The 26,669-nt window shown below is 37.1% G+C and overlaps 1 protein-coding gene across 4 annotated transcripts in view; it reads right to left on the bottom strand.

Moving 5' to 3' along the window:
* Window positions 1–26,669, bottom strand: part of GFRA1 (GDNF family receptor alpha 1) — a 297,143-nt gene that overhangs the window by 211,792 nt on the left and 58,682 nt on the right. For 3 of the 4 annotated variants that reach the window (XM_020988148.2, XM_020988145.2, XM_078151041.1), the window contains one exon: window positions 11,456–11,470. The exons of the other annotated variant lie outside the window; for it this stretch is intronic. In XM_020988148.2, the coding sequence (XP_020843807.1) occupies window positions 11,456–11,470 (15 nt within the window). The remainder of the gene's footprint in view (window positions 1–11,455; window positions 11,471–26,669) is intronic. 4 annotated transcript variants of the gene reach the window in all.

Here is a 26,669-nt window from a genome sequence, read left to right as displayed (position 1 = left end):
TTCTTGACTGATGTGCAACAGAATTCTAATAGCTGAGCCCTTGGTTTCAACCCTACCTTCTCTGCCTCCTCCAAGACCTTGCTTTAATGATCATACCCTCTCCATCTCAACCATCTTGAATCTCTTCCCTCCCCATAAGGGCAGCTTGGTGTAAGTAGATAAAGCTCTGGCCCTGAATTCAGGAAAAACCTGACTTCAGCTCTTATCTCCTATACTTACTGTGTCACTTAAAACCTCTCTGTGCACCAGTAATGCAGTTGGACTCAATGACCTACAAAGACCCTTGTGGTATACAACTATCTGAAGTATATTTATACTTGAAGTATATTTTTACTCTTTCATATCTTCCTACAGATATACTCAGGCCAACTCAATTTGAAAAAAAAAATCCTTTCCTCAACCCCTCTATCTCATATTCATTCTCATTCTCTCTCTCTCTCTCTCTCTCTCTCTCTCTCTCTCTCTCTCTCTCTCTCTCCCTCATTATGGACAAAGTTTTTTTTTTAAAATAAGCTTTTATTGATATTTTCTGCTTTTTACATCATCATTCATATCCAAGTAACTTTCTTTCCACTCCCAGAAAGCCATCCTATATGACAAACGGTATTTTTAGAAAGGAACAAAAAGGGGAAAAAAAACACTATTACTATAATTAGGACACTAAAAAAGTATGAAACGCACATAGTACATTGTGTTTGTCCTTCGTTCTCGAAGAAAACAGTACCTAACACCTGTGGACCTCCCACCTCTATGAAAGGGTAAGTTGGAAGTGTCTTCTCCTATTTCATTTGAGTCCTGCTTAATTTTCATGATTTTATATAACACTGACTTTTTAAATTTGTGGTGTGTCACTGTTCTTTCTGTTTACATTGTTGTAGTCACTGTGTCTATTTCTCGGCTTTGCCTATTTCATTCTGCATCAGCTCATGGAGATTTTTCCATGCTTCTCTGTCTTCATCACATACATCACATAACCATGATTTGTTTAGACACTCCGCAATTAATGGGCATCTGCTTTGTTTCTAATTCTGACCTATCACAGAAAGTGTTACTTTAAGTATTTTGGAATATATGGAGGCTTTCTTCTTATCCCTAGTTTCCTTAGGGTATATACTCAGTAATGCAGTCAGTAAACAATTCAAAGGGCATGGACATTTTAGTCACTTTACTTGCTTAATTATTTCCAAAATGGTTGTACCATTTCACAGTTCCACCAGCAATGTATTCGTGTGCCCATCCTTCTACAACCCCTCCAGCACTATCATTTTTTGTTATTTTTACCAATTTGTAGCGTCTGAGAGGAAACCTTAAGGTTACTTGGATTTGCATTTTTCTTATTCTTAGTAATTTGGAACATTCTTTCATGTGGCTGTGAATGCTTTGCGATATTGAGCAGTCTTTATATCCTTTAACTATTTACCTATTGGGGAATGGGTATTAGTCACATATAGTTTTTAACTATTATCTATCTTGGATACTAAACCCTTAACACAGGAAATCTGACGCAAAGATTTTCCCCTCATTCTACCACTTCCCTTCATATTCTAGATGCATCATTGTTGCCTGTGCGGTTTTCCAGTTTCAAGTAATCAAAGTTATCTTTTTTATCTTTTGTAATTGCCTCCCTCTTTTCTGAGACAGTGAGGTGGCACAGTGAATAGAGTGCTGGATCTACAGTCAGGGAGACTCATCTTCCTGAATTCAAATCTGGCCTCAGACACATTAGCTGTATGACCCTGAGCAAGTCACTTAACTGTTTGCCTCAGTTCCTCACCAGTAAAATGAGCTGAAGAAGGAAATGGAAAACCATTTCAGTATCTTTGCCAAGAAAACCCTAAATGGGATCACAAAGAGTCAGACTGACTGAAATGACTGAACAACAATGTTTTTTAAGAATATATCTCCCTAAGCGTTATCTACACCCAGAAAAAAAGAACTATGGTGTCTGAATGCAGATCGAAGCATACTATTTGCTCTTTTTTTTATTGGGTTCTTCTTTCTTGTGGTTCCTCCCACTGGTTCTAATTCTTCTTTACAACATGACTAATGTGCAAATATGTTTAACATAAATGCATATGTAGAGCCTATGTCAGATTGCATGCCATTTTAGGGAGGAGGGAAGGGAAGGAGGGAGAGAAAATTTAGAACTCAAAATCTTATGGAAGTGAATATTGAAAACTAAAAATAAATAATTAATTAATTAATTAAAAAATAATTGCAAAATAAAAGAATATATCCTAATACTATTGTGTTATAAGAAATGATGAGCAGGATGATTTCAGAAAAACCTGAGAAGATTTATATGAACTGAAGCAAAGTGAAGTGAGTAGAACCAAGAGATCATTGTACACAGTAACAGCAACATTGTAATGATAATCAACTGTGAAAGACTTAGCTACTCTGATCAAGACACTGATCTGAGACAGTGCCAAAGGACCTATGATGAAAAATGCTCACCTCCAGAAAGAAAACTGATGAACTCAGTACAGACTGAAGCTTACTTTTTCTCACTTTCTTTATCTTTCTTGGGTTTTTTATGTGTTTTCTTTTGCAATATGGCTAAGAAGTGAATGTGTTTTGCACAAATAAAAAGAATACATCTATCCATAATTGTGAGATGTATATGATATGTTGCTTTTCTAATTTTTAACAGCATGTTTTTAATATTAAGTTTATGTATCCATTTAGGATGTATTGAAGAATATGGTTTAAGGGTGTTGGTCCAAGCCTAATTTCTGCCAGACTCATTCCTCCCAGTAGTTTTTATTAAATAAAGAGTTTTTTCCTAGGTAATTTATGTTGTCCACTTTATCGAACACTGGGGTATTGAGTTCTATTGTTTCTCAATCTCCCTTGTCTGGTTTGTTTCAATGATCTATCTTCTCTATTATTTAACCAATACTAACCAGTTTTGATTACTGCTGATTTATATACAGTTTGATATCTAGAGGTGCTATTCTTCCTTTATTCCTACTTTTTTTATAATTTCCCTTGATATTCTAGGTCTTTTGTTTTGCCAAATGCATTTTGTTATTTTTTTCGGTTTCTATTGTTCCCCTTGGTAATTTGATTGGTAGAGCATTAAAATTATAAGTTAATATGATAATAATGTCATTTTTATTATATTGGCATGGCCTAGACATCACAGACAAACAATGCAAAAAGTAATTGTTTGAGGCAGCTAGGTGACACAGTGAATGGAGAGCTAGACTTGAGAGTCAGGAAGACCTGAGTTCAAATCCTGCTTCAGAAATTTATTGGCTGTGTGAATCTGGACAAGTCACTTAACCTGTTTGCCTCAGTTTCCTCAATTGTAAAATGTGGATAATAATAGCACCATACCTCACAATGCTGTTGTGAAGCTCAAATGAGATAATATTTGCAAAGAACTTAGCAAAGTGTCTAGAATATGCTAAGCACTTAATTAATGTTCATTAAAAATTATCACATAGGATGGCTCTTTGGGAAGAGGAGGAATACATGAGAAAACGATGGTCATGCAAGAAACAGAAAATAGCAATAAAAATTTATTTTAAAGAAAAAGAGTTTCATTATGCCCCTAATTTTTTCTCTTCCCTTATCTCCTTGAAATCTGGTTTCCCACCACACTGTTCACAACTGCTCTGAAAGACCTGGAATGACCTTGTTATAGACTAACTCAAGCTATATGTAGACAAAAACTATGCCATATATAAAATTTGTTTTTATCCTAGTACTCTCCTCTTTCCTCTCCTGTTCTCTTAATGACTTAATTTTCTCCACACCCTAATGTTCATGCCCGCTTCTCTATGACAGACCTCAGCAATCTCATCAATTCACAAAAATTTAAGAAATCCAGAGTTTCAAGGGACCTCAAGGATGGCCCCATATCTTCTTGAACAGGGATCTTCTCTATAAAGTGTTTAATAAGAAGTCATCCTGCCTTCACTTGAAAACCTCCAATAAGGGAAAATCCACTACTTCCCAAAACAGCCTTTTTGACTTTTGGATACCTACTGGGTTTATAACGTGCCTAAATTTGCCTTTTTTTTTTTTACAACTCCTCCACTGCTCCTAGTTCTGAGGCTCCTGCTTTTGGGGGCTAAGCAGATTCAGCACAGTCTTTCTTCCACACAATATTCCTTTCAAATATCTGACTACAGTTACCTTGTCCACTCTTCAGTATATTGTCTGCAAGCTAAACATCTGCAGTTCTTTCAGTAAGCCCTCATATGAGCTGATCTTGAGACTCTTCATCATCCTGGCCCCCACCTCCATATATACCTTATCAAGGAATGCTATTCCTAAATATGGAACCCAGAAATGGACACTATGGTCTGACCACAGCAAAGGACAAGGACCCTTGAGGCAGGCAGAACCATCAGCAGGCTATTGCAATAGCCCAAGAATGAGGTCACGAGGGCCTGGAACACAGTGGTGGCAGTTCAGAAGAGAAATGGGGGCTCATTTGACAGATGGTGCAAAGGTAAAATGGACACGTCTTGGCAATTCATTGGAATGGGGTATGAGAAGTAATGAGGAATCCAAGATGACTTCTAGGTTGTAAGCTTGAGGAAATGGAAAGGATGGTATTGATGTCTAGAGTAACAGGGAAGGTAGGAGGAGAGGGGGAAGGGTTAGGGAGAAAGATAATGAGTGATGATTAATTTTATTCCATTTACTCCAAAATTCTAGCGTCTTAAAACCTTTGTGGATCTCGATTTTGTCATGCAATATGGTTAAGTGTGCGCTCGCTCTCACTCGCTCTCTCTCTCTCTCTTCTCTCAGCTTGGTGCCATGTTCAAATTTTAAGAAATATGCCATTTCTGCCTTTATCCAAATCACTGATTTTTAAAATTGTGTTAAAAAGCACAGGACAGAGCTCTCCATTAGAGACTTTCTTTAAATTTCAAATTAAATTTAAAATTTTAAAACATCTATCTCATCTATATATATCCCGTATCTCCAATCTTCTGAGATACCTATATCTGAAAATGCCTATGGAACATTTCCACATCTATGCCTTACCAGTTCCTCAAATTCAACATGTCCACAAACAAGCTTTTTAATCTTTCCCTCTAAATCTGTTCCTCCTTGTAAGGTCACTCTCTGTGTTCAAGGTATCCCCATTCTCCCAGTCTCCCAAGGACAAAACCCTGGAATTATCTCTGACTCTACCTTTACATCCCACATCCAATCAACTGGCATGTAATTCTTGCTCATTCTACCTCTGCAGTATCTCTTGAACATCTATAGGATGGAAACTCCTAGAGAATAGGGATGGTTTAATTCTTTCTATTTGAATCCTCAGTGCTGGAACATTGTAGGAATTTAATAAATGCTTGTTTGTGTTCTCTCTCTCTCTCTCTCTCTCTCTCTCTCTCTCTCTCTCTCTCTCTCTCTCTCTCTCTTTCTCTCTCTCTCTCTCTCTCATACACACACACACACACACACACACACACACACGCGCGCGCATGTGCGCACAGCCATGACTCTAACACAAGACCCCTCATTACCATCCTCTTGGACTTATACAATAATCTCTTAACCTACCCCTTAAACACTTCCAGATAAATCTTTCTTTTGCAAAGTAAGAGTCCTATTACTCTTCTGCTCAAAACCAATTAATGACTCCCCGTTGCCTATCACAGAAAGCTAAAAGTGATTGGTCCAGAAAGGCAAGCACAATATGGTGGAATGAATACCAGACTTGGAGTCAGGGGATATGAATTCAAAATCTGATTGTACTAAGCTACAGGCTGTGTGAAGCTGGGGAGTCATTTTGCACAGTCTCTCCACGTTTATTTTCTCTTTGTATAATAAGGGCATTGAATTATTCGACCTCTAAGGGCCCTTCTACCTCTAAATCCTATAATTCTATCTGTGCCTTATTTTATGTTATTCTATTCCATTAATTCTTCTCTCCAGCTAAATTAGACCACTTACCACCCCATGATTTCCTGCCTTTCTTCATATCGTTCACTATGACTATAACGATTTCTCCACTAACTGAAATCTTAGTAATATTTAAAGACCAACTCAATACTACCTCCTTTATAGAAGGAGAAAACTCAGCTGCCACCCTTGGAGGCTTCTCCTTCGATCTGTGTATATATCTTTGTGTCTATACCTTTGGGGAAAGAGATGAACGAATGAGTGAATGAATGAATGAATGAAATGTCAAATCTAGTAGCTGTATTTTCATAGTAAATCAAGAAGAAAGAAAGATGGTGATGGCATGGCTAAAATATAATTCACCTAAAAAAAAATCATGAGGCTATAGTAGACGGTCAACATGGTACAATTCAATATTGTCAGGGAGCAGCCAGAAAAACTAATGGAATTTTAGGCTACATTGAAAGACACAGTTTCCAGGACAAAGAAATGATAGTGTCCCTATGCTTTGCCCTGGTCAGGCCCTACCTGGAGTATCAGTCAATGCTAATTCCCTGCCCCCCCCAATCAAAAGCATATATTTGCATATCTCTTAAGTACTTTGCCTGTTATTGTTCAATTGTATCTGACTCTACATGATCCCATAAAAGTCCATGGGGTTTCCTTGCCAAAGACACTGGAGTGGTTTGCCATTTTCTTCTCTAATGTGTTCCCATTTTAAAGATGAGGAATTGAGTCAAATGGAGTTAAGTGACACACCTAGGGTCACACAGCTAGTAAGCGTCTAAGGCCACACTGAACTCAGCTCTTCCTGGCTCCAGGCTTGGTCCACTGCACCACCTAACTGCCCCTTCGTATCCCTGTATACTTTGCCTGTTTTCTCATATACTTATTTATGTACATGTCAAACTCTACTACTAAATTAAGTTACAGGACATCAGAAACTGTGCATTATGTAATACCAACAGTGCTCTATATACAAAGTAGGGACCATAATGTTGACTTCTAGCTGAATGCTTTGATAATTAGTTGCAATGAGATGAGAAACAGTCTAAAAACACACATTATATATAGATACAAATATCTTAACGATTTAATTAGGATGATTTTTCAATTTTCAGGAAAGGGAGGTGTTAAGTTAAGGAGACAGCTCCTACAGAGTTCAAAGAGAGTCTCCTCCCGCTACGCTTCTGAGTAGTAGAATTAATCTGAGGCAGGATGGGAATCAAAGACAAGTGTCTCTGTCTAGAGTTATAACCCAAAGAGAGGATCAGCTCAGTGGTCTCCCAGACTTACAGCACTGAACACAACCATGACCCTTTCCCATCCCATCTGCAAAAGCTAGACAAGCGTCACTGACAAAAGAATCATTCTCTTTAGAATACAAAACACCAGTTGTGAGGAAGGGACTCCTCCTGGTTTTTGTACTGTCTTTGCTTAAATGGGAAAACTGACCTAAATGGTAATTTGTCCAATGACGCCTGAAACCCTTATGCTACATGCAGGTAAGAAGTAAAGTTTCCCAACTAGACTTTAAAATGAAAAACAGATGCGATTCAATTCAACAAACATTGATTAAGTAACTACTACTACTACTACTACTACTACTACTACTACTACTACTACTACTACTACTACTTATTACCACTACCACCAGCACCATTACCACTACTCCTACTCCAACAAACACATATACACACACACACAAATGTCCTGGCAACTAGTTTGTTTGTTTGTTTCTGTTTGAATTCTAGGGTCTCCTAGAATCAAATCTAGGCTTGGACAAGCACTATAAAGCTACTTCAGTGATTTAAAATGAAGCCTGATTATGATGATGGCAATGATGCCATCATTAGCAAATAGTTGGTACAAATGTGCTCTGAAAATCTGGATTCTAAATGCCCATACGAATGGGCCAGTCAATTGCATCTGGTGTTTTCTGGACCTCATGCCTTTCAGTGTCTCATGAGCTTTGTGGGCATGTAGAGATGAAATAAAAAAATACATCCCCAGCATCCCAGGAATTTTTTTTATACCCTTTTTGAAAAATCCACAGGTCTGGTTCTTCTGGTACTTAATTGTACCAATATCCAGAAATTACCACCTCCTCTTTAGCAAACATCTCTTCTCATGGTACTATGGAAAATGGTACTTAAGGTTGAAAGCATGTGGGAAAAGCTGAGAATAGTTACATGGACACACACACCTACACATACATACACACACACACACACACCCCACGTACACACAAACAGAAATACCCAGAAGCAACCCCAGTGCTGTCACCTACTGTAACAAGATTGATTTGTAGTGAAATAAAAGATAATGCAATACAGAGGAAATAACTTTTGTTTCCTCTGAGAATGTCTGATGTTGTCAACTGAAACCCAACTTTCCCTCTTCTGTCTGCCACAGCACACAGCTGCCTAATCACAGAAAGACTCCTATATAAGCAAAGACATGAAGTACAAACTGACCACCTTCAACACCAGGAGCAAACATTTGCAAACCCTCCCCTCCGTCGTCTTTCCACTCGCTCCATCAGCCACAACAAACAAAGCCAGGCATGCAGTATAACAGTATATAAACTAGGCAGTCCTTATGGCATACCCAGATAGAGTTACTCATTATAGTTGGGCCACCAGGGGTGGGGACAGCAATGAGGAAGACAGTACTGGACAGCACTTTCTCCTTTTTATTTCCCACAATATTCAGAGCTCTAGTATTTCCAGTATCTCTGCTATTTCAGGGACAAGGTTTTTCTAAGAAACAATCTAACTAGGTGGTGTGCAGTGCTTCGATGGCATTTTAGATCTTGTAACATTAGAAATAAAACATTTTGTCTTGGCTGCTGTCATAGGCTGACACTTCTTGGTAGTGCTATTTTAACAAGGGGGTGACCAGAAACAGAGGTTGTTTCTGGGGCTCTGACAAGGTCCCCGGCATAATTTCATGTGTCTGTATGTAATGATCACGTAATGCCACGACAGTGTAAATTATTTAAAATGTTGAGCTCTGTTCTTTGCATTTGTAATCCTAATAATACCTTCTTATCAGGGAACTGCTATCATATCATAATGTGTGCCAATGGGCGGTTAGCAGCTCCCACCACTAGCACACACTCTTAAGCCTCTGATAGCTAGGGATTTGCAGATGATTATAACTTTTCTTCTACATGTCATTGCTACTGACGGGCAAATCCTATCCATAGAACAGCCTACGTGATTAAAAAAGGCACATTTGACATGAGAAGTATGGCAAGCCATTTTTACAGTGGTTGTAACAAAAAGTGAAATGTCTCCTTTGTGCTTAAAAATGGTATGCACCAGGCCTGTTTGATGTTGCACACTTTCCTAATCATTCTCCAGGAAAAACCGGGCACGATGCTTTGCATCGGGGAAGACTTTCCACATGCAAGTGCTTCACATTTCAGGAGGAGAAATGTGATTGAACTTTGGGTGGTGCTCACCGATAATTTATTTTTAAAAACTACTTTCAATCTCAAGCTTCCCACTGACCCCCTACACACACACACACACACACACACACACATCCCATTTGTCAGTGAAAGAGGCTAGCAAGAACAACACGGCTTGACAGCAACACGTTCATTACAAAGAACGGTAGCGGCACCTTCTCAATTCTGCTCATCTCTTAGTCTCTTGCCAAATGGAATTTATTACTTACAGCTTGTTGGGATTTATGAATTATTTATAAAATAGGTCTATGACTCTAGACTCTTAAAAGAAAAACACAATAATATAGTCATTGTTACCCACAATTATACTTCTATAGAAGATATCAAAGAAATCTTTGGTAACACATTGTAAGTTTAAGACGGAATAATGTTTGTAAAAATTTCAACCCTATAGCAGTATTTGGAATCTATTTGTGGAATATATGAGGAGGAGCACACATATACATGTGTATGTGTGTATATATGTATGCATGTTTATGATATATACATACATATATATAAACAAACCTGTCTCTGTAGTCTAGAATGATTTAATCAGATGCTAAAAAACATATTTCCTAGCTTGAATACCCTGACAATTTTGAAGTATACTACACTACACACACACCCATACACACACACATGTACACATACTCTACAAAAGATATATCCCGACACACTAGGGAAGCTCCATGAAGTCATTCATTCTTTCTTCTTTTTTCCCCCCAAGGCAATCAGGGTTAAATGACTTATCCAGGGTCACACAGCTACTAAGTGTCAAGTGTCTGAGGTTACATTTGAACTCAGGTCTTCCTGACTCCAGGGCCGGTGCTCTATCCAATGCACCACCTAGCTGCCTCTCATTCACTCTTTCTTATAGAAGGCTGCTTCAATGGCTTATCTGGCTTATATATATCAATCTGGCTTATATATCAATGGCTTATACATCTACCCATGCATATATACACACACATACACAAACCTATATATATGTACATACACGTTTACCCGTGTGTGTGTGTGTGTGTGTGTGTGTGTGTGTGTGTGTGTGTAAATTTGTCTCTGCAGTCTAGAACGATCCAGCCAGTCAGATGCTAGAAAACATATTTCCAAGCTTGAATACTCTGACAAATGTGAAGTATACCACAAAAATTATGCCTATCAACTAGTATGTGGGAAACTAGCAAAATAATACTGCAAACAGCAACAAAAATCACACTGACTACAAATATTAATGTGGAACTAGATAAATGTGGAACCAGTTGCTAATGGCCAACCAACTTTTTTAGGCAACCTGTTTTGGTCTACTTTTCTCATCTCCACCCATTACAGCCTATTATATAGTTACTTATTAGATGGAAACTGAAATTATATTAAGGTCAGCAGTCGGCATCCTTGAGCCAGGTAAAAAACTAAGCTATAGATGCACTCACGTAAATATACCTCAGCAACTACCTTCTTCCATGGGATCAGTACAAAGTCTAGCCCTAATATAAATAATATCTTGTGTTCCTCTGAAGGGCCTGTGAGCAACGCCTGATAAATTTATATATTACACTGAGGCACTTCAATGTGCCTCAAGAATTAGGACTATCACACATTTCAAATAAAAATGTTCCACAAAAGATATATTCCAACACGTTGGGGATGCTCCATGGAAGTCAGTAAACACATTCTCTTTCATCGGTTTCTTCAATGACTTATCAGGTTCACAAACCCTTAGCAGTAGTAATGGGAAGGACTTTAATGTTACCATCATTATTTCAGTTTCTTCCTGATACTATCTTCTATGTTAGCCCTGGAAATACGGGAACTAGATTTGGCATTCATTCATTCATTTGTTTGTTCATTCATTAATGTCTCTCTCTCCCAAAGGCATGGACACAAAGATATACATGAATCCATGAGGAGGCCTCCAAGAGCAGCAGCTGAGTTCCTCCTCTTCCCACTTGAATTTAACCCCATGGTTCATTTTGGCCTCCTCCTTCCCCTCCTCTACATCTCCACAAAGAAGTCAGCCAGGCTCCCTCCTGCACAAGCAGACCCTCCATGCCCCCTCCTTGGGGCCAAGAGTCAATGACATAAGCAGTGAGAGCTTATGCAAAGATGCCAATAGGAACTTACCTTGCTGGAAAACATCTGCAGGGTGAGAGGAGAGACAGAGACAGAGACAGAGAGACAGAGACAGAGACAGAGAAAGAGACAGAGAGAGAGATCATTAGCAAACAAAAGCAAAATAAAGAGTATAAATAGTGTGTGAGACTGAAGATTCAAGTTCTGCATTTAATATTCATGAACAAAATATCCCTCCTAATTCCTCTCACATTATAATCCATGCATAAACCCACAGTGTCTCAGTACCAAATTCTCTATTGAAGACTCTCTGTCAACAGTCAAGAAAGATTTTTTTTTTCCTCCATTTCAAGCTATGGCTATCTCTGGCTTTACCAGCCCCCGAGCTTCCATAAACATTTACACCCAACCCTCCAGCTTCCATGCTACCATTTTTCAAATATTCAAGTTTATTCTCTCCTTACTCTTCTCCCCTTATTTTCCAGTGGACTCTCCTCTACCTATTTCCAATAAGTTTATTTGGTCCAATCAAATGACATCATTTAAAAAAAAATGATAAGAATGTAGGCATTATCCTACTTGATTTTGCCCTCAAACATTGAGCCCTGAATTCAATGAAAAAAATGCTGCATCTAGAGTCACAAGAGCTGGGTTCTAATTCAAATTCCACCTAATATCTATGTGACCTCAGCCAAGTTACTAAACCTCTCTGGGTCCAAGTTTCCTCATTTATAAAACTGAGGTGCTGGACTAAATATTCTAGGCTAGAGGTCTATGGATTTTTAGATATATTTTGATAACTGCATTTCAGTATAATTGATTTCCTTTGCCATCCTACATATTTTATGCATTTAAAAACATTAGTCTGAAAAGGGGTTACCAAAAAGTAGGTTACAAAACTGCAAAAAATGCCCATGACACAAAGATTAAAAAAAAAAAAAACACCTGTTCTAGATCATGACACAAAGATCTATGATCCTATTTAGTAAAGGCCATCAAAGGGTCCCAACACTGGCAGAGGAAAATTCTCTTCATGTACGTTCTCTAACCAAAAACAATTAAATACTGCATATATGACATCCTGCTTGCACATAGTGACTAAGAGATGTTATTCTCCCTTGGTTGATAACAATTACTAAGACAGGAGGAAGAAGGATTGGTTATAAGGAAAACACTGATTTAAACTCTATCTCTACCCTAATCCTTTCTTTTCCCCACCTCTTTCATTATTTTTCTCCTCTTCCTTCCAGTTGGGGGACTAGCAGATTCTAATGGGTCACAGGCGTACAGTAGTATATGACCCCATGGGTCCCCTGAAGTTGTAAATTTCTATTACGGAGGGAACAAATATTAGCACAGAAAAAAATACATACCATGTGAGATTTGAAAATTACTTTAGCAGTCATCTAGTTCAATGGTGTCAAATGTAGCCTAAACCAGATTAAAATATAACTGGGAAGAGTTTAACAAAATAAATAAAAATAAAATTGAACAGAAATAATGTTAATTTGTGGGATTTTAAAGTCAATATCATGGCTATAGGGAACCATTTCTATTTGGTTTCACACCACTGATTTAGTCCAACTACCTCATTTTATAGAAAATATTGAGGTCCAGAGAGACCATAAAACATGTTAGTGTTGACGGAGCCCAAAGACAATATTTATTTGATCTTAATGAAACTATAAGTTTGGAGAGGGAGGAGATTTCCCTGTGAACAAAGTCCAATTTTGACATTTTGCATTATCTTTTAATAAATTTGGAAGAACACAATGAAACATGTTAACGTTAGCAAAATGAGGTAAATTATTCAACTGTCAAATAGATCTTTTCATTAGTCACAGAATCTTTATCTCCTTTTGACCCCAAAACAAAATTCCAATGAATCTATTATCTCATAAGTATTCCCTCCACTAATGTGGATCACAGCCTATCAGTCTCTGCCTACTCCCTCCCAAAATTCTTCATAGAGATTCACCCAATCTTTCTCTATTATTTTTCCTATGGAAACCTCCCTTTGAAATCTAAGGATTTGCCTTAGAGTTTGAAGGTATCAGTGGGAAAAAAAGATATAAATATTCAGTCAGGGATACTGGGACCTTATTCCCTCTTTTTTTCTTCTGGATATTTTCTCTTTAGCCATGAACTGGCATATCCACAAAACAGTGCCATTAATCTATCTCTGATATCCAAAAAACTTGCTCAGTCTGGGAACTGAAAAGATCTACTCACAGAACAATAATTCAACTTGAGCTATCTTTTACACTTTTAAAATTTAGATGACTGTCAGTATAAATAATGCAAACATTCTACACATGACTTACCTTAATTAATTTACATGACTCAATTTACATTTCACAGATGAAGATGTGACTGGCTCACAAAGAAATGGCTCTTTTCACTACGCCACACTGTCTCTATGAACATTCAGCCCTTTTCTATATACAAAGATGCTTTCACTCATTTATTTATCCAATAGGGATTTACTAAGCACATACTATATATACTGGCAATACAAAGACAAAAATGAAAAAGTCCTTTATCTTAAGGAACTTACATTTTACTGAGGAAAGACAACACATACACAAATAAGTTAATGCTTAGGGGCAACTGGATGGTGCAGAGAATAGAGTACTAGGCCTATAGTCAGGAAGACCTGATTCAGACACTTCATAGCTGTGTGGCCCTGGGCAAGTCACTTAACCTGTTTGCCTCAGTTTCCTCATCTGTAAAATGGGAATAATAATAGCACCTAACTCCTGGGGTTGTTCAAAGGATCAAAGGATCAAATAAAGCCCTTAGCACAATGCCTGGCACATAGTAAGCACTAGATAAATGTTAGTTATCATTATTATCATCATCATTAATTATTAATATTATTAATAATATTTTATTATTATTTATTGTTATTATTATTAATAATACAAAATGAAAGAGAAATTCATTTCCCTAGGATGTGAGCACTGACAACGTGGGCATCAGGGAAAGTTTTAGGTAGAAGGTGGTGACACTTGCAGAAGGTGGTGCTCCCTGAATGGAGCTAAGGAATCCAAGAGGCTGTGGGAAACGGACGCCTGTACAAAGGCATGAAGTGTGCAGGTAGGCCAGATTGCCTGTAACATACAGAACATGAGGGGACTAATGTTGAAGTCAGTCTGGTAAGATAAGCTAGAAGGAGGCCATGAAGAGATCTCTTTAAAATGTCACTTTTCTAAACTCAAGAAGCCATTCCAACTCAGGCCTCAACAGTTAATAAACCAAGAAAAGAAAAAAGAAAAAAAAAGTGAAAGCATTTTTTTCTGTGTGATCTGTCTATATTTTTTCATACTAGGAGTTTATGGACCTCAGAGGATGTCAGTCATAGAAACACTTGTACATTTCCCTCACTCCTCCTAAGAAGAAAAAGCCCTCTCTCCCCCCCCAAAAAAAAACCTAATCAGTCTTAATGATTATAAGACTCATACCAGTCTTTTCTGTTCTCACAGGAATTAGGTAAGAAACCACTAATTAGAAAAATGAACACATAAGCAAATACTGGTTGATTTGAAAATCCATCCTGCTAATGCAGATGCTTAACAAAGAACCTGCAAACGTTGGTGATTCAGGCCTGGGAAGTAGACCACAAGAAATGATAAGCTTACCCTAGTACTTAACCTTAACACCATGCTCTTCTCCAGTTAAAACCAGCACCCAAAGTTCTGCCCACTAGCTACCATGAGCTCCCTTAACCTAAAATTCTAATGCACTGAGTTCTCTAGAGACAGATGCCACACACACAGACTATATGGTTACTTATTATTAATAATAAATCATGACAATTAGGTTGGTTTATTCCTAAATGCCACTGATTAAAAACTTTCCTGAGTGCTGCTCATTCAAATGACTAGTTTGTTTACTCCAATTAAAGATGATTTAAGGACACTCGGTGAACCCCTTCTCTTGTTCCTGAGTTAATAAGTAGCGTAGTGATACTCAGATTAAGTGAGATTTCTTTATTCATCTATTGCTTTGCTCTAGGAGGTAAGGCTGAATTTCAGTCTTCTTGCCCATCCAATCTATAATGGAATAATTTTACTATTTTAGACCATAGTCCATAACTACCATGTGTAAATACCTTGATATGATTACAATACTATAATTAACCCTCCCTTAATTGTAGTATTATAATATGCCAAACACAGCAAAAAAATATACGATGGCATTAGTAAGATTGGGGGAGGTATAGTTACTAGTTCTCAAACAATGTAATCACTCTACTCTCTCAATTTCAGTTCTTTTCCAAGGTTAAATTATAGATGAGGGGAGTTTAGTTTCTTGAAAATGTATGCACTTAACTCCCATTTAAGAAGTCTCACCTGGGGAGGCAGCTGTCTTGTGAGTTCTCCTGTGGTTTGTGCTACAGAAAGAAAAATCTCTTTCAAGTTCAAGTACTCTTACAGTAAGATGTTACTAGGTCTTGACTTATTGGGGAAAGAGACTGCAGTATGGACAGTGATCACATTTGCAATGAAGATTCCTGCTTCCTTGTACAATGCTTATGCAGACAGCAAAAAAAAAAAAAATCTCGTATTGACCTCTCACTGTCCCCATCCCAGATTCCTCCTCTCCAAATACACACATACATACACACACACATACATGTGCACTGAGTTTCACAAACCAAAGGCAGTAACAAATTTTGAACGTACCAAAATATTCATAGCAGCTTTTTTTGTCATTGCAAAGGACTAGAAACAAAGTAGAGGACTATCAACTGAAGAATGGGTGAATATTTTATGGAACAGAATATTATTGTGCAAAAGAATTAATGAACACGAAAAATTCAAAGAAACATATGATAGTTTATATGAACTGATGCACACTGATATTATCAGATCCAAAAAAAAATTATATGATGACTACAACAATGTAGATGAAATGATTTCTTCTAAAAAGAATTTGAATCCTGGATATTCTGGGGGCAAATAATGAAACATACCTTTCACCTTGGCAAAGAGGGGGGAGACTGTAAGAGCATAATGTTGTATACATAATCATATGTTTTAATAATATTAAATGTTTTGATTCTTTGTGATAAAGGAAAGTCTAATTTTGAGGGATGAAGAAGCAAGACGATATTGAGAAACAAATGATATAAAAAGCATAAAACACAAATTTGTCTGAACTGACACACAGGAAGGCAAGCAGAACCAGGAGAACCACTTATCAATGGGACAACAACAATACTGTAAAGACAAAAAAAGGTAAAGACTTGGAACTCTGATAAACACAATGGCCAACCACAGTTCCAGGAGACCTGTGACAAAGCATGGGGTAATGAATGAACTTTGAACTTGGAGTCAGAAGACTTGGGTTCAAATTGTGGTTCTCATAATTACTAGCAATGAGACTTTGGGCAAGACATCTGCAAGCCTTAGTTTTGTTAGAATTTTGTTATCTTAAAATGAATGAATGTAAAAACACGGCCCTTGATATACAGGGAATAGAGAACTGGGTTGGGTGTCCAAGAGAACTGGGTTCTAGTCTTGCATCTGTTACAAACTGGCCATGTGACCCTGGCAAGTCATTTTACCTTTCAATGCCCCAGACAACTATCTAAAAGACAGTAAGCTGGGTAACTCACTTTACTTTTGTTTGCCTCAGTTTCCTCCTCTGTAAAATGGGGATGATAATAGCCACACCTACCTCCCAAGGTTGTTGTGAGGATCAATTAAGATAATAATTGAAAAGTGCTTAGCACAGTACCTGGCATATAGTAAGCAATATATAAACGTTGGTTGTTGTTAATTTTGGAGTGCTATAAGAACATGAATAATAAATATCATCAAAGAACACTATAAAATACATTTTTAATTCAATGACTCATTCATTCTAGCATGCATGGTACCAGTTCAATACCAGGCGTCTCTGATCATAAGAGATTAAAACTGATTCTGAGAAAAGTCTACCAAACAAACACAATGACAACACTAACATCACCATTCCACAACTATTTCATGACAAAATTTCAAAAGAACATCCTAAGTACTATCTCATTTATAAGTAATAGGTCCAAGGAAACTGCTAATTATCCTCCATCCCAAAGAGCAGAGGTCAAATGACTTGCTGGGATTCACAGTGGAAGTCACAGAATGTTAGAATTATCAGAGACTTTAAAGATCTTCTAGGTCATTATGGAAATGATGAAACTGAGACCCAGGCAAATCATTTGCCTACAGCACACAGCTAGGCTGCTTAAATCAGAAATTCTTAACTCCCTGTGGCCCTGGGAACCTGCAATAAAAAGCAGTGTTATGAACTGCTCAAAGCATGTAATCTGGCACTCTTTTTTGATGCTCCTTTTCCTCAAGAGCACTTGCTGGCTGATGTCTCCTGATGTCTGACAATGCCCACTTGGTCAGGGTGTAAGCACTGTGCTACGCACTGGGGGATATAAAAAAAGGCAAAAGGAGAGGCAGCTAGGTGGTGCAGTGGATAGAGCCCCAGACGTGGAGTCAGGAGGACCTGAGTTCAAATCCGACCTTAGACACTTGACACTTGACTAGCTATGTGACCCTGGGCAAGTCACTTAACCCTGATTGCCTCACCCCCCCCCCAAAAAAAATAGTGAGACATAATATTTAAAAAAAAAAAGGCAAAAGGCAGTCCCTGCTTTCAAGGAGCTCACAGTCTAATGAACACTCATTCTATCAGGACACCTGCTACAACTCTTTCTCATTACTTTTCCCTATCTCTATCCATCTATCCTATATCTTAATTCCTCAGCTTCCCCCTCTCCTGCTCTCTGTAATGAAAGCGAACCAAGAGAATTTACCTATGCTGATGTTTTCCCTTCCAAACTAGCTTTCCATACATACATACATCCAAACAAAACTCCCAAAAACCACAGAACCAGATGAAAAAGTAGTTGGGAAACGTTTAACAAAATAAATAAAAATACAACATAGACAATGTTAATATATGGTTTCCTAAGTCAATATGTCGACTGCAGAGATCTCTTGCTTTTTGAATTTGATACTACTAAGCCTGCACTTTAACAAGCAGCCTTCTGAAGAAAATGTCTCAACCCAAAGTCAACACTAAGGGGGTAAGCAGTTCAAGCACTAGTTCAGGCCAAAGAGGAAATATTTAGGAACACACAGGGCTTTGGGGCATGCCCATAAAACATACCATATATACAGTCATTTGTTTGGAGGGCTAGTGCTACAAGATGTTGCTATACTGGACTCTGATTTCTAGGGATAATTTATACCGATCCTATCCACCTTCTATAGCACAGAGTATATAGAAAATACTTTCTGAAAATATAAGGTAAGATAAAAAGATTTTTAAAAACTTATTTATTTTTGATTGTATTGAAGTCAGCATATATAAAATTCCCTCAATTAGAATTTAACTTGTGCTAACTTTCATCACAAATGAAAAGATTCTTTAATCCCATTTCTGTCCTAGACTCACTTAGCAAACTCCACGTACATACACACGTTGAATTTGATGTTCAATTTACAAGCCTCATGTAAAGTAATGTTAATAATAACTGACATCTGTATAACACTTTGTGGTCTGTCAAGATAGGTAGGTAGGTAGGTAGGTAGGTAGGTAGATAGATAGATAGATAGATAGAGAGAGAGAGATAGAGAGATAGAGAGAGAGACAGAGATAGATAGATAGATAGATAGATAGATAGATAGATAGATAGATAGAGAGAGAGAGAGACAGAGATAGATAGATAGATAGATAGATAGATAGATAGAGATAGATAGAGAGATAGAGAGATAGAGAGATAGAGATAGATAGAGAGATAGAGATAGATAGATAGAGAGAGAGAGAGATAGAAAGAGAGAGAGATAGAGAGAGAGAGATGAGATAGAGATAGATATAGATAGATAGATAGAGAGATAGATAGAGATAGAGATAGATAGATAGATAGATAGAGAGAGAGAGAGAGATATAGATAGACAGATAGATAGACAGATAGAGAGAGAGAGATAGATAGAGAGATAGAGAGATAGGTAGAGAGATAGATAGATAGATAGATAGATAGATAGATAGATAGACAGACAGATAGATAGATGGATGGATATAGCACATATGTACATATATGTGTATGTGTGTATGTATGTGTATATAACTATGTATACATATACATACATATATACATACACAAACATAAATAATGATATGTATATACATATTAATCTTCATTCCTACCTTCCAGCATTGTTTTGAGGATCAAATGAATCATATATGGATAAATATAAATATCTATATATACATGCACACATATACATATACGATATATGCATGCATGCATGCACGCATACATACATACGGAGGCACAAATATGTGTGTACATGTCTATATTATATGTATTTTTTCCGTACATTCATCCAAGACTTCATTTGATCCTCAAAACAATGCTAGAAGGTAGGAATGCTGTCATTATTACTGCAGATATTTTGAGAGAATTGATGTTCATTGCAGTTAAGTGACAAAGGGGGAAGGGGAAAGGGGGAGGGGAGAGGGGGTAAGAGGCCATATGGGATACTAGAAGGAGCACTCCTCAGAAGGCAGAGGATCTGGGTTCAAGGTTCCAAATCTGCTATTCCTTACCTACTTCAAACAAGTCCTTTAATTTCTTGGGCTTTCAGTTTTTTCATCTGCAAACTGAGGGAGTCAAAATAGCCAATCCCACAGAGCCCTTGTGTCTCTAAGATCTTATGACCCTAGGACTGTGTCTATCAGGTTGGGAGCCAAAGGAGATGGGCTCCTGCTGGCTTTCAGCAGTGCTGAATCTGGGATATGATTAGTTTTCATTGTCTACAGTGTCAGACAACTTATTCAGTCGTGTGGCCACACAGTCAATATCTGTAACCTTCCCTGCTTCCTGCAGGCACATTCAGACAATTTTGACTGAATAGAGAGAGACATTGTGAGTCTTGGTAATAGTATTAAAAGACCATGAAGGGAAGAGGACGATTTCTCAACTTTTAGTCCCATGATGTCAGCGGGCCCTGTTCTTTATTTGCAGAAAATAATTTGTCTTTTCCTTCCCTTTCTTTTTCATTTTTTTTTTAGGATGCCTGCTTGAAGAATTGTTTCCCTGATCCCAATTTCCCTTCACCTTCTACCATGTCAGAAATGAAGACTAATATTTTCCCTATAATTTTGTTTACTTTTATGGTCTTGGTGCTCAGTAAATGTCTTTTATTTGCAGAAGGGAAAAAATTCATCTGGAAGCACACGTGTTGTTGACATCAATCTCAGGCTGTATACCCAAAGCTCTCAGCCCCCCACACTGCCTTGGGAAGGCGACACAAAAGTGACGTAAGTCAGTAAGTCTATAACAGTTTTATGACACTCATTCAGTAGTATATCTCATTTCTAGCACAGAGGGATAAAGCTCTTAACTACTGAAAGTACATAAAAAAATAGATTTAGGAATAATACTTTTTATGATTGTATTCTGTATACTGTGAAAGTTATGTTCGAATCTGCTGGTACTTTATGGACCTGATAAAGGAGAACAGTATGGCTTACTAGCTAACAGTGTATTTTATATCCATTTAAAACTGTTTTCTCTTAAATTGAATTACTTTTTGAGTAATTATAATAAGACTAATCCAGGCTTAATGAATTCATGTACAAATACTTTAGACTGCATTATTAAAACCTCGACAATATGAAACTATATTAAACTCACTGCCTCTAGCAACCAGTGATTTTCTCTCTGTTCAGGAGAATGTCATCCATGATTTTCTCTGAATTCTTTAAAACCAGCTTGCTGAGAAATGGTAAGATTCTAGGTTAATATCTTAAAAAAGGAAAATTTTGACAGGTTAGATTGTACTACTATACTGAAACTCATGCACTGAAATATCAATTATCACAAAAAAGGATTTATTATGTAGCTGTATATGGAAGCTTCTGTAGGATTGAGTGCTATAACCCAACCCTCCATTTTAAAGCTTTAGTTAAGAATGAAATAAAAATAATTATCAGTCAATTCTCCAAAACAAAAAATTCAGTAAATCTTATTTCTTAAGTATCTTTGAGCATTTTAGATTTTACATAGTGTCAGGAAAAGCTTTACAGCTGGAATGGAAATCAGCATTTTCTAGGTTTTTGCCACGGTTCTGGTTCAGCCATTAACTAGTAGGTTGGCCCAGGACAAGTCTCTTTCCTTTTTCAAGCCTCAGTTTCCTCATTTATAAAAAAAGGATTTCTGAGGTCCTTCCCCAGGTCTAAGTTTTTTTTTCCTGTGCCTCTACATTTGAAATTATACATATTCTATCAAATGTCTCATTATCTCACAACATAATCTTCACTCAAATTATGCTAAATTTTATTAAGACAAAAAGATAATTGCATTCCTTCCCTACTGCATATACCCACAAACCCATCTATGCTAAAGGCTGTTTTTTCAAACTTCTCTTAAAATGCTATATCAGTGAGTAAATATTTTCTTCCTTTGTTGATAAATTAAGAACAGTGTGAAACCTTTAAGGTTAAAATCAATTCCTTTTTTTTCCCACTTCCTAAAATATACCTTTTCACTCCATTTCCAAGTCAACTTATTAATTAAAACAACTATACATTCCTTGTAGTAATCATCTAGATTTAGGAATTTACCTAACGTTTGGCCTCTTCTCCTAAATTCAAACTGGACAGTCACAAATACTCAGTACACCTAATCTCTCTCAGAAGGTGCTAATTTTCACAAGGTGTAATTTTAAAGTAAATATAAGAGAATATCAGTAATCATTATTCTGATGGTTTGGAACAAAGTATCTTCTAAATATCTCCTTAAGTCTAAGACAATTAAGGTCTAAAATGTTGATATTTTGCTTCTAGTAGCCAACAGCACTGGTCAATTAATTTTCCAATAAAACTAATTTCTCAAATACTGATTCAAGTCGTAAGAAGAAAAAAAAAAAGAACTAGTCATCCTAAGCAGCATTTTATAATAATAGTAATAGTCTCTTACAGGCAACTAACTAGGAAGGTTAACTGATAGTCTAGTTGGAAATCTACATCAATGGAGGGAATTTTTCCACACTTGGGAGTCTCTATCCTGATGAAAACATAGGTATGTCCAAATATCTATCTGTCTATCTATCTATCTATCTATCTATCTATCTATCTATCTATCTATCTATCTATCTATCTATTTATCTATAACAGAGGTTCCCAAACTTATTTAGCCTACCACTCCTTTTCAAAAAAATTACTCAAAAAAAAAATGCCCCCCTGGAAATCTACCCTCTTTAACTCTTTAACAATTTTTTAAAATCTGCATCATTTCAAAAAATATAATTTTTTGAAATGATGCATCTGAAATTTAATGATTTATTGTAAATTTGTGAGCTTTTTCCTGCATTGAAATTTTGATAACACAATATTGCATCATACAACCGTACTGTATCATATTATAAACAAGTCATCAGATGCACATGTTCCTGCCAACATATACTAGACTCCCCGACAACGTGTGACATGCTCACCTGCCAACACCTGCTTAAGACTTGTTAGCAGACTTGACCACTGATCTGTTATATTATAACCAATCATAACTTGTTATAATCATCATAACTTGCATTTTACGTGTTTATTTGGAAAATAATGTAATCACTATGACTTTAACTGTTATACAACAGATGAAACATGTACGAACAATTTTTCAAAATTTTCTTCTCTTCTTTCCTTATGTTTCCACCAACCTCTTATTTTTATTCAACACTCTCCCAACTGTACCCAAGGCTACTACCACCCCTTTGGATCAGTCCAGCAACCCCCAAGAGGCAGTATCACCCACTATGAGAATCTATTCTTCTATAACATTTATGGTAGACAAAGTGCTTTCATTATAGCATCTCACTGAAACAGGAGAATTCAAGTATCATAAACCCTGTTTTTCAGCTGAGAAACTGAGTGTTAAAGAGGTGAATTGACTTAGGGTAATTCTGCCAATAAATGTCAAAGCTAGGATTAGAGAAGCTAGACCATCATATCTCAAAGGTAAAGGAATCTACACTAGACTGGCAAAAAAGGAAAGTTCTATCTTTGCTATTAATTATGTGACTCTAGCAAAGTCACAGCCTCTCTTGATTTCAGTTTCCTAATGCATAAGATGATGAAGAATGGACTAGATAATCCCTTGCCACTAAAACTGATAAGGATAATGATAAACATATTAACTAGATTGGCATTTCTAGGCTAAGCAGAAATATCCACAAGGATCAGTGTACTGGGCAACTAACTTGAAATAATAAGAATAAGGTTTGACTCCCAGCTCTATCACTCAACTCACTACCCAAAAGAGATAATAATTGTAAAGTGCTTAGCAGAGTGCCTGATACATACTAAGTGCTATATAAATGTTAGTTATTACTATCATCCTAATTATTATTACCCATGTGAGTGTGGTCAAATCAGTGGTTTTCTTGGCAAAGATACTGGAGTGGTTTGCCATTTCCTTCTCCAGCTCATTTTACAGAAAGGGTAACAGAGGCAAACAGAATTAAGTGACTCATCCAGGGTCACACAGCTAGTAGGTGTCTGAGGCCACATTTGAACTCAGGAAGATGAGTCTTCCTGATTCCAAGTCCAGTATTCTATTCACTGGGATCTCCCTAGCTACCCAAAGAGTTGTTAGAACACAGGAAAGTAGTCGTTTCAGCTCTCTGGGCCTCAGTTTCCTCATATGGAAAAAAGGGAGTGTGAACCAGAAAATCTCTTGAGTAACTTGCTACTCTAAAATTCTATTGAAGTAGAAACACATCAACAGACCAGAATTGAGACCAAAACCATAGTGTTTTGGTCAAACTGATAAAGATAGACATACCCTTTTGTTTTTATATATGTGTCTTTTTCAAGTATTCATATGTTGTTGTTGTTGGGTTTTTTTTTGGGGGGGGGTCCCTGTAGCTGTATTGTAAGCGTGACCAGGTAGAGTGAGAAGGAAGCAAAGACATCTTATTGACCATCATTTAACAATCTCACTCTCTAGTTTTTATTTCCTGCAGGTTTAACATAAAGGAGAAATTCCAAGAAGAAAGGGAGAGTTGTACTGGAGGAGGTAAGAACCAAATGTTTTCACTTCCAAGGAGTGGACTGATTCTTTTAAGTGCAAAAGCAATATATTTCAACCAGTCAGATGGATGGGGACTTAGAAGAAACTCAGTTCCTGGGATTCACTACAAATATCAGGGGAACTTTGACAAAATAATAGAAATTGGAAAGAATAATTTACTTCAACACTTGCCTGGATTCTGATGAGTGAAAAAAGCTGATATTGATCAGTATGTGCCAGTGTCTACTCTACCTACTACCAATCTACAAAACAGTGATTATTTAAAAGGAAATTGATGACCAGAAAATTTCCCAAGGAAGTCTGGAAAGGGAGAATCTACAAATGCCAAGGGGAATAAGAAAGGAGACTGGGAAAAGAAAGATTAAAGGAAAACAAGACAGTTTTCTTTAACTATCTGAAGATCAATCACATGGAAGAGACATCAGACTTGTTCTGTCTAGTGCTAGAAGGCAAAAGTAGAGCCAATGAGTAGAAATTAAAAAGAAGTGAATTTTTGGCTTAATCTAAGAATTTCCTAATAAATTGTAGCTGTACATCCAATACTGGGCTAACTCCTGAAATAGTAAGTCATGGCGTAGTGCAAAGAACACTAGATTTGGAACACAGCACTTGATCACACAGCAGGTGCTTTATGTAAGTGCTTAATGACTTATGGATGGATGGATTGTGTCGGGAGCCTTGGGTTCAAACCCCAGCACTGCCACTGACTACTACCTCTGTGACTCCGAGCAAGTCATTTCAAATCTCTGGTTTCATATATGATGAAACTGCCCACATATATGTAGCTCAGTACACTCTAACAGGATATCCGCTCATTTTAATCATTGGACAAAGACTGCACGATATAGGCTTCCATGATTTAGATTAGCATGTTTGTACATAGTCTAAAAAAATCTGATTCTTCAGAGCCTCTATCCTCTTTTCCTCTAATCCACCACCAATATAATTTTCACATCTATAAAATGTGGGAGGTTGAACTAAATGATCTCTAAGGTTCCAGCTCAATATCTATGATTCTGTGATTTAGACAGTGGATGGCTATGTACCTGCCCATGTATCTGTGATAATGTAAGAAGGATTCCTTTATTCTATGGCAGTTTAGACTAGATGACTCCCAACTCTCAGAATCCACGTTTCTGAAGATCTAGGGAAATATTTTTATTCATAACAAGGAATTCTTACCAGTTGCTTTTCTTACTTTATACCTGGGGCACTGATAGGATTTCACCACATGAATTCACATTAAAACTTAGGTACACTCTGTAATATAAGAATGCTGTTTTTCAAAAGTAGTGAGAAGCAAATAATTAAATGTGAAATATAGATATTTGATAAATCTTTCGGGGCTCTGTTCTTTATTTTTGAAAGCAGTAAATTTTCCAAAGTCACCCACTCACTGATTTAGGTTGTGAATGTGTCACATTTATCCAGATCAGTCACATTTTCATGACTTTACATGGCAAGACAGAACCTACTGTGCCCAATTGCTCTACAATCAAATTGCGAATTTCAGGAATTAAAAAAAACACAACAATGGAACTAAAGACACTTTAAGAACAACTTCTGAAGCTATAAATGGAAAGGAACACAATACAATGCCTATTCTAGAAACATTTTAATACTTATAGAAAGAAGTCCCTCCCACCGCACACCCCCCCAAGTACTACTCCAATGCATCATCAAGACAAGTCAGTGTGGCCTAGATTCTCCAAAGCTCTACAACAGTAGCACACACTCTTCCAGACACAGCCAAGTTGGTTCGGGACATGGCCCAAACAACATCTAAGCATGAAGTGTCTCATCACCAGAAGGCTGACCACTGGGTAATTCGTTTTTGGAACCACAGTAATCATGAATTGGACAAGAAGATAAACTGTCACTAAGATCCATGCAGCCCCCATCCTCTTCTACAATGATGAACATGGAGTAGCAGAAAAGTCAGGATGATCAGGAGTTCTCAATGTTTTTTGTATCATGGAGCCCCTTGCTAGGATAATGTAGTCAGTCTATCGGCCCCTTCTCAGAATAATGTTTTTAGATGAATAAAATAAAACACATAATATTACAAAAGAAACCACTTATGTTGAATTTAGTTACCAAAATATTTTAAGAAAAAAAAGTTCATAGACTCCAGGTTAAGAATCCTTGGGAACTTAAGAATAGTTCTTAAGC

The sequence above is a fragment of the Phascolarctos cinereus genome, unplaced genomic scaffold (assembly GCF_003287225.1).
Source record: "Phascolarctos cinereus isolate Bilbo 61053 unplaced genomic scaffold, phaCin_HiC Scaffold_3;HRSCAF=262, whole genome shotgun sequence".
Lineage (NCBI taxonomy): Eukaryota > Metazoa > Chordata > Mammalia > Diprotodontia > Phascolarctidae > Phascolarctos > Phascolarctos cinereus.
The sequence above is the reverse complement of the archived record's forward strand: the minus strand, read 5'-3'. Positions and strand labels throughout refer to the sequence as shown.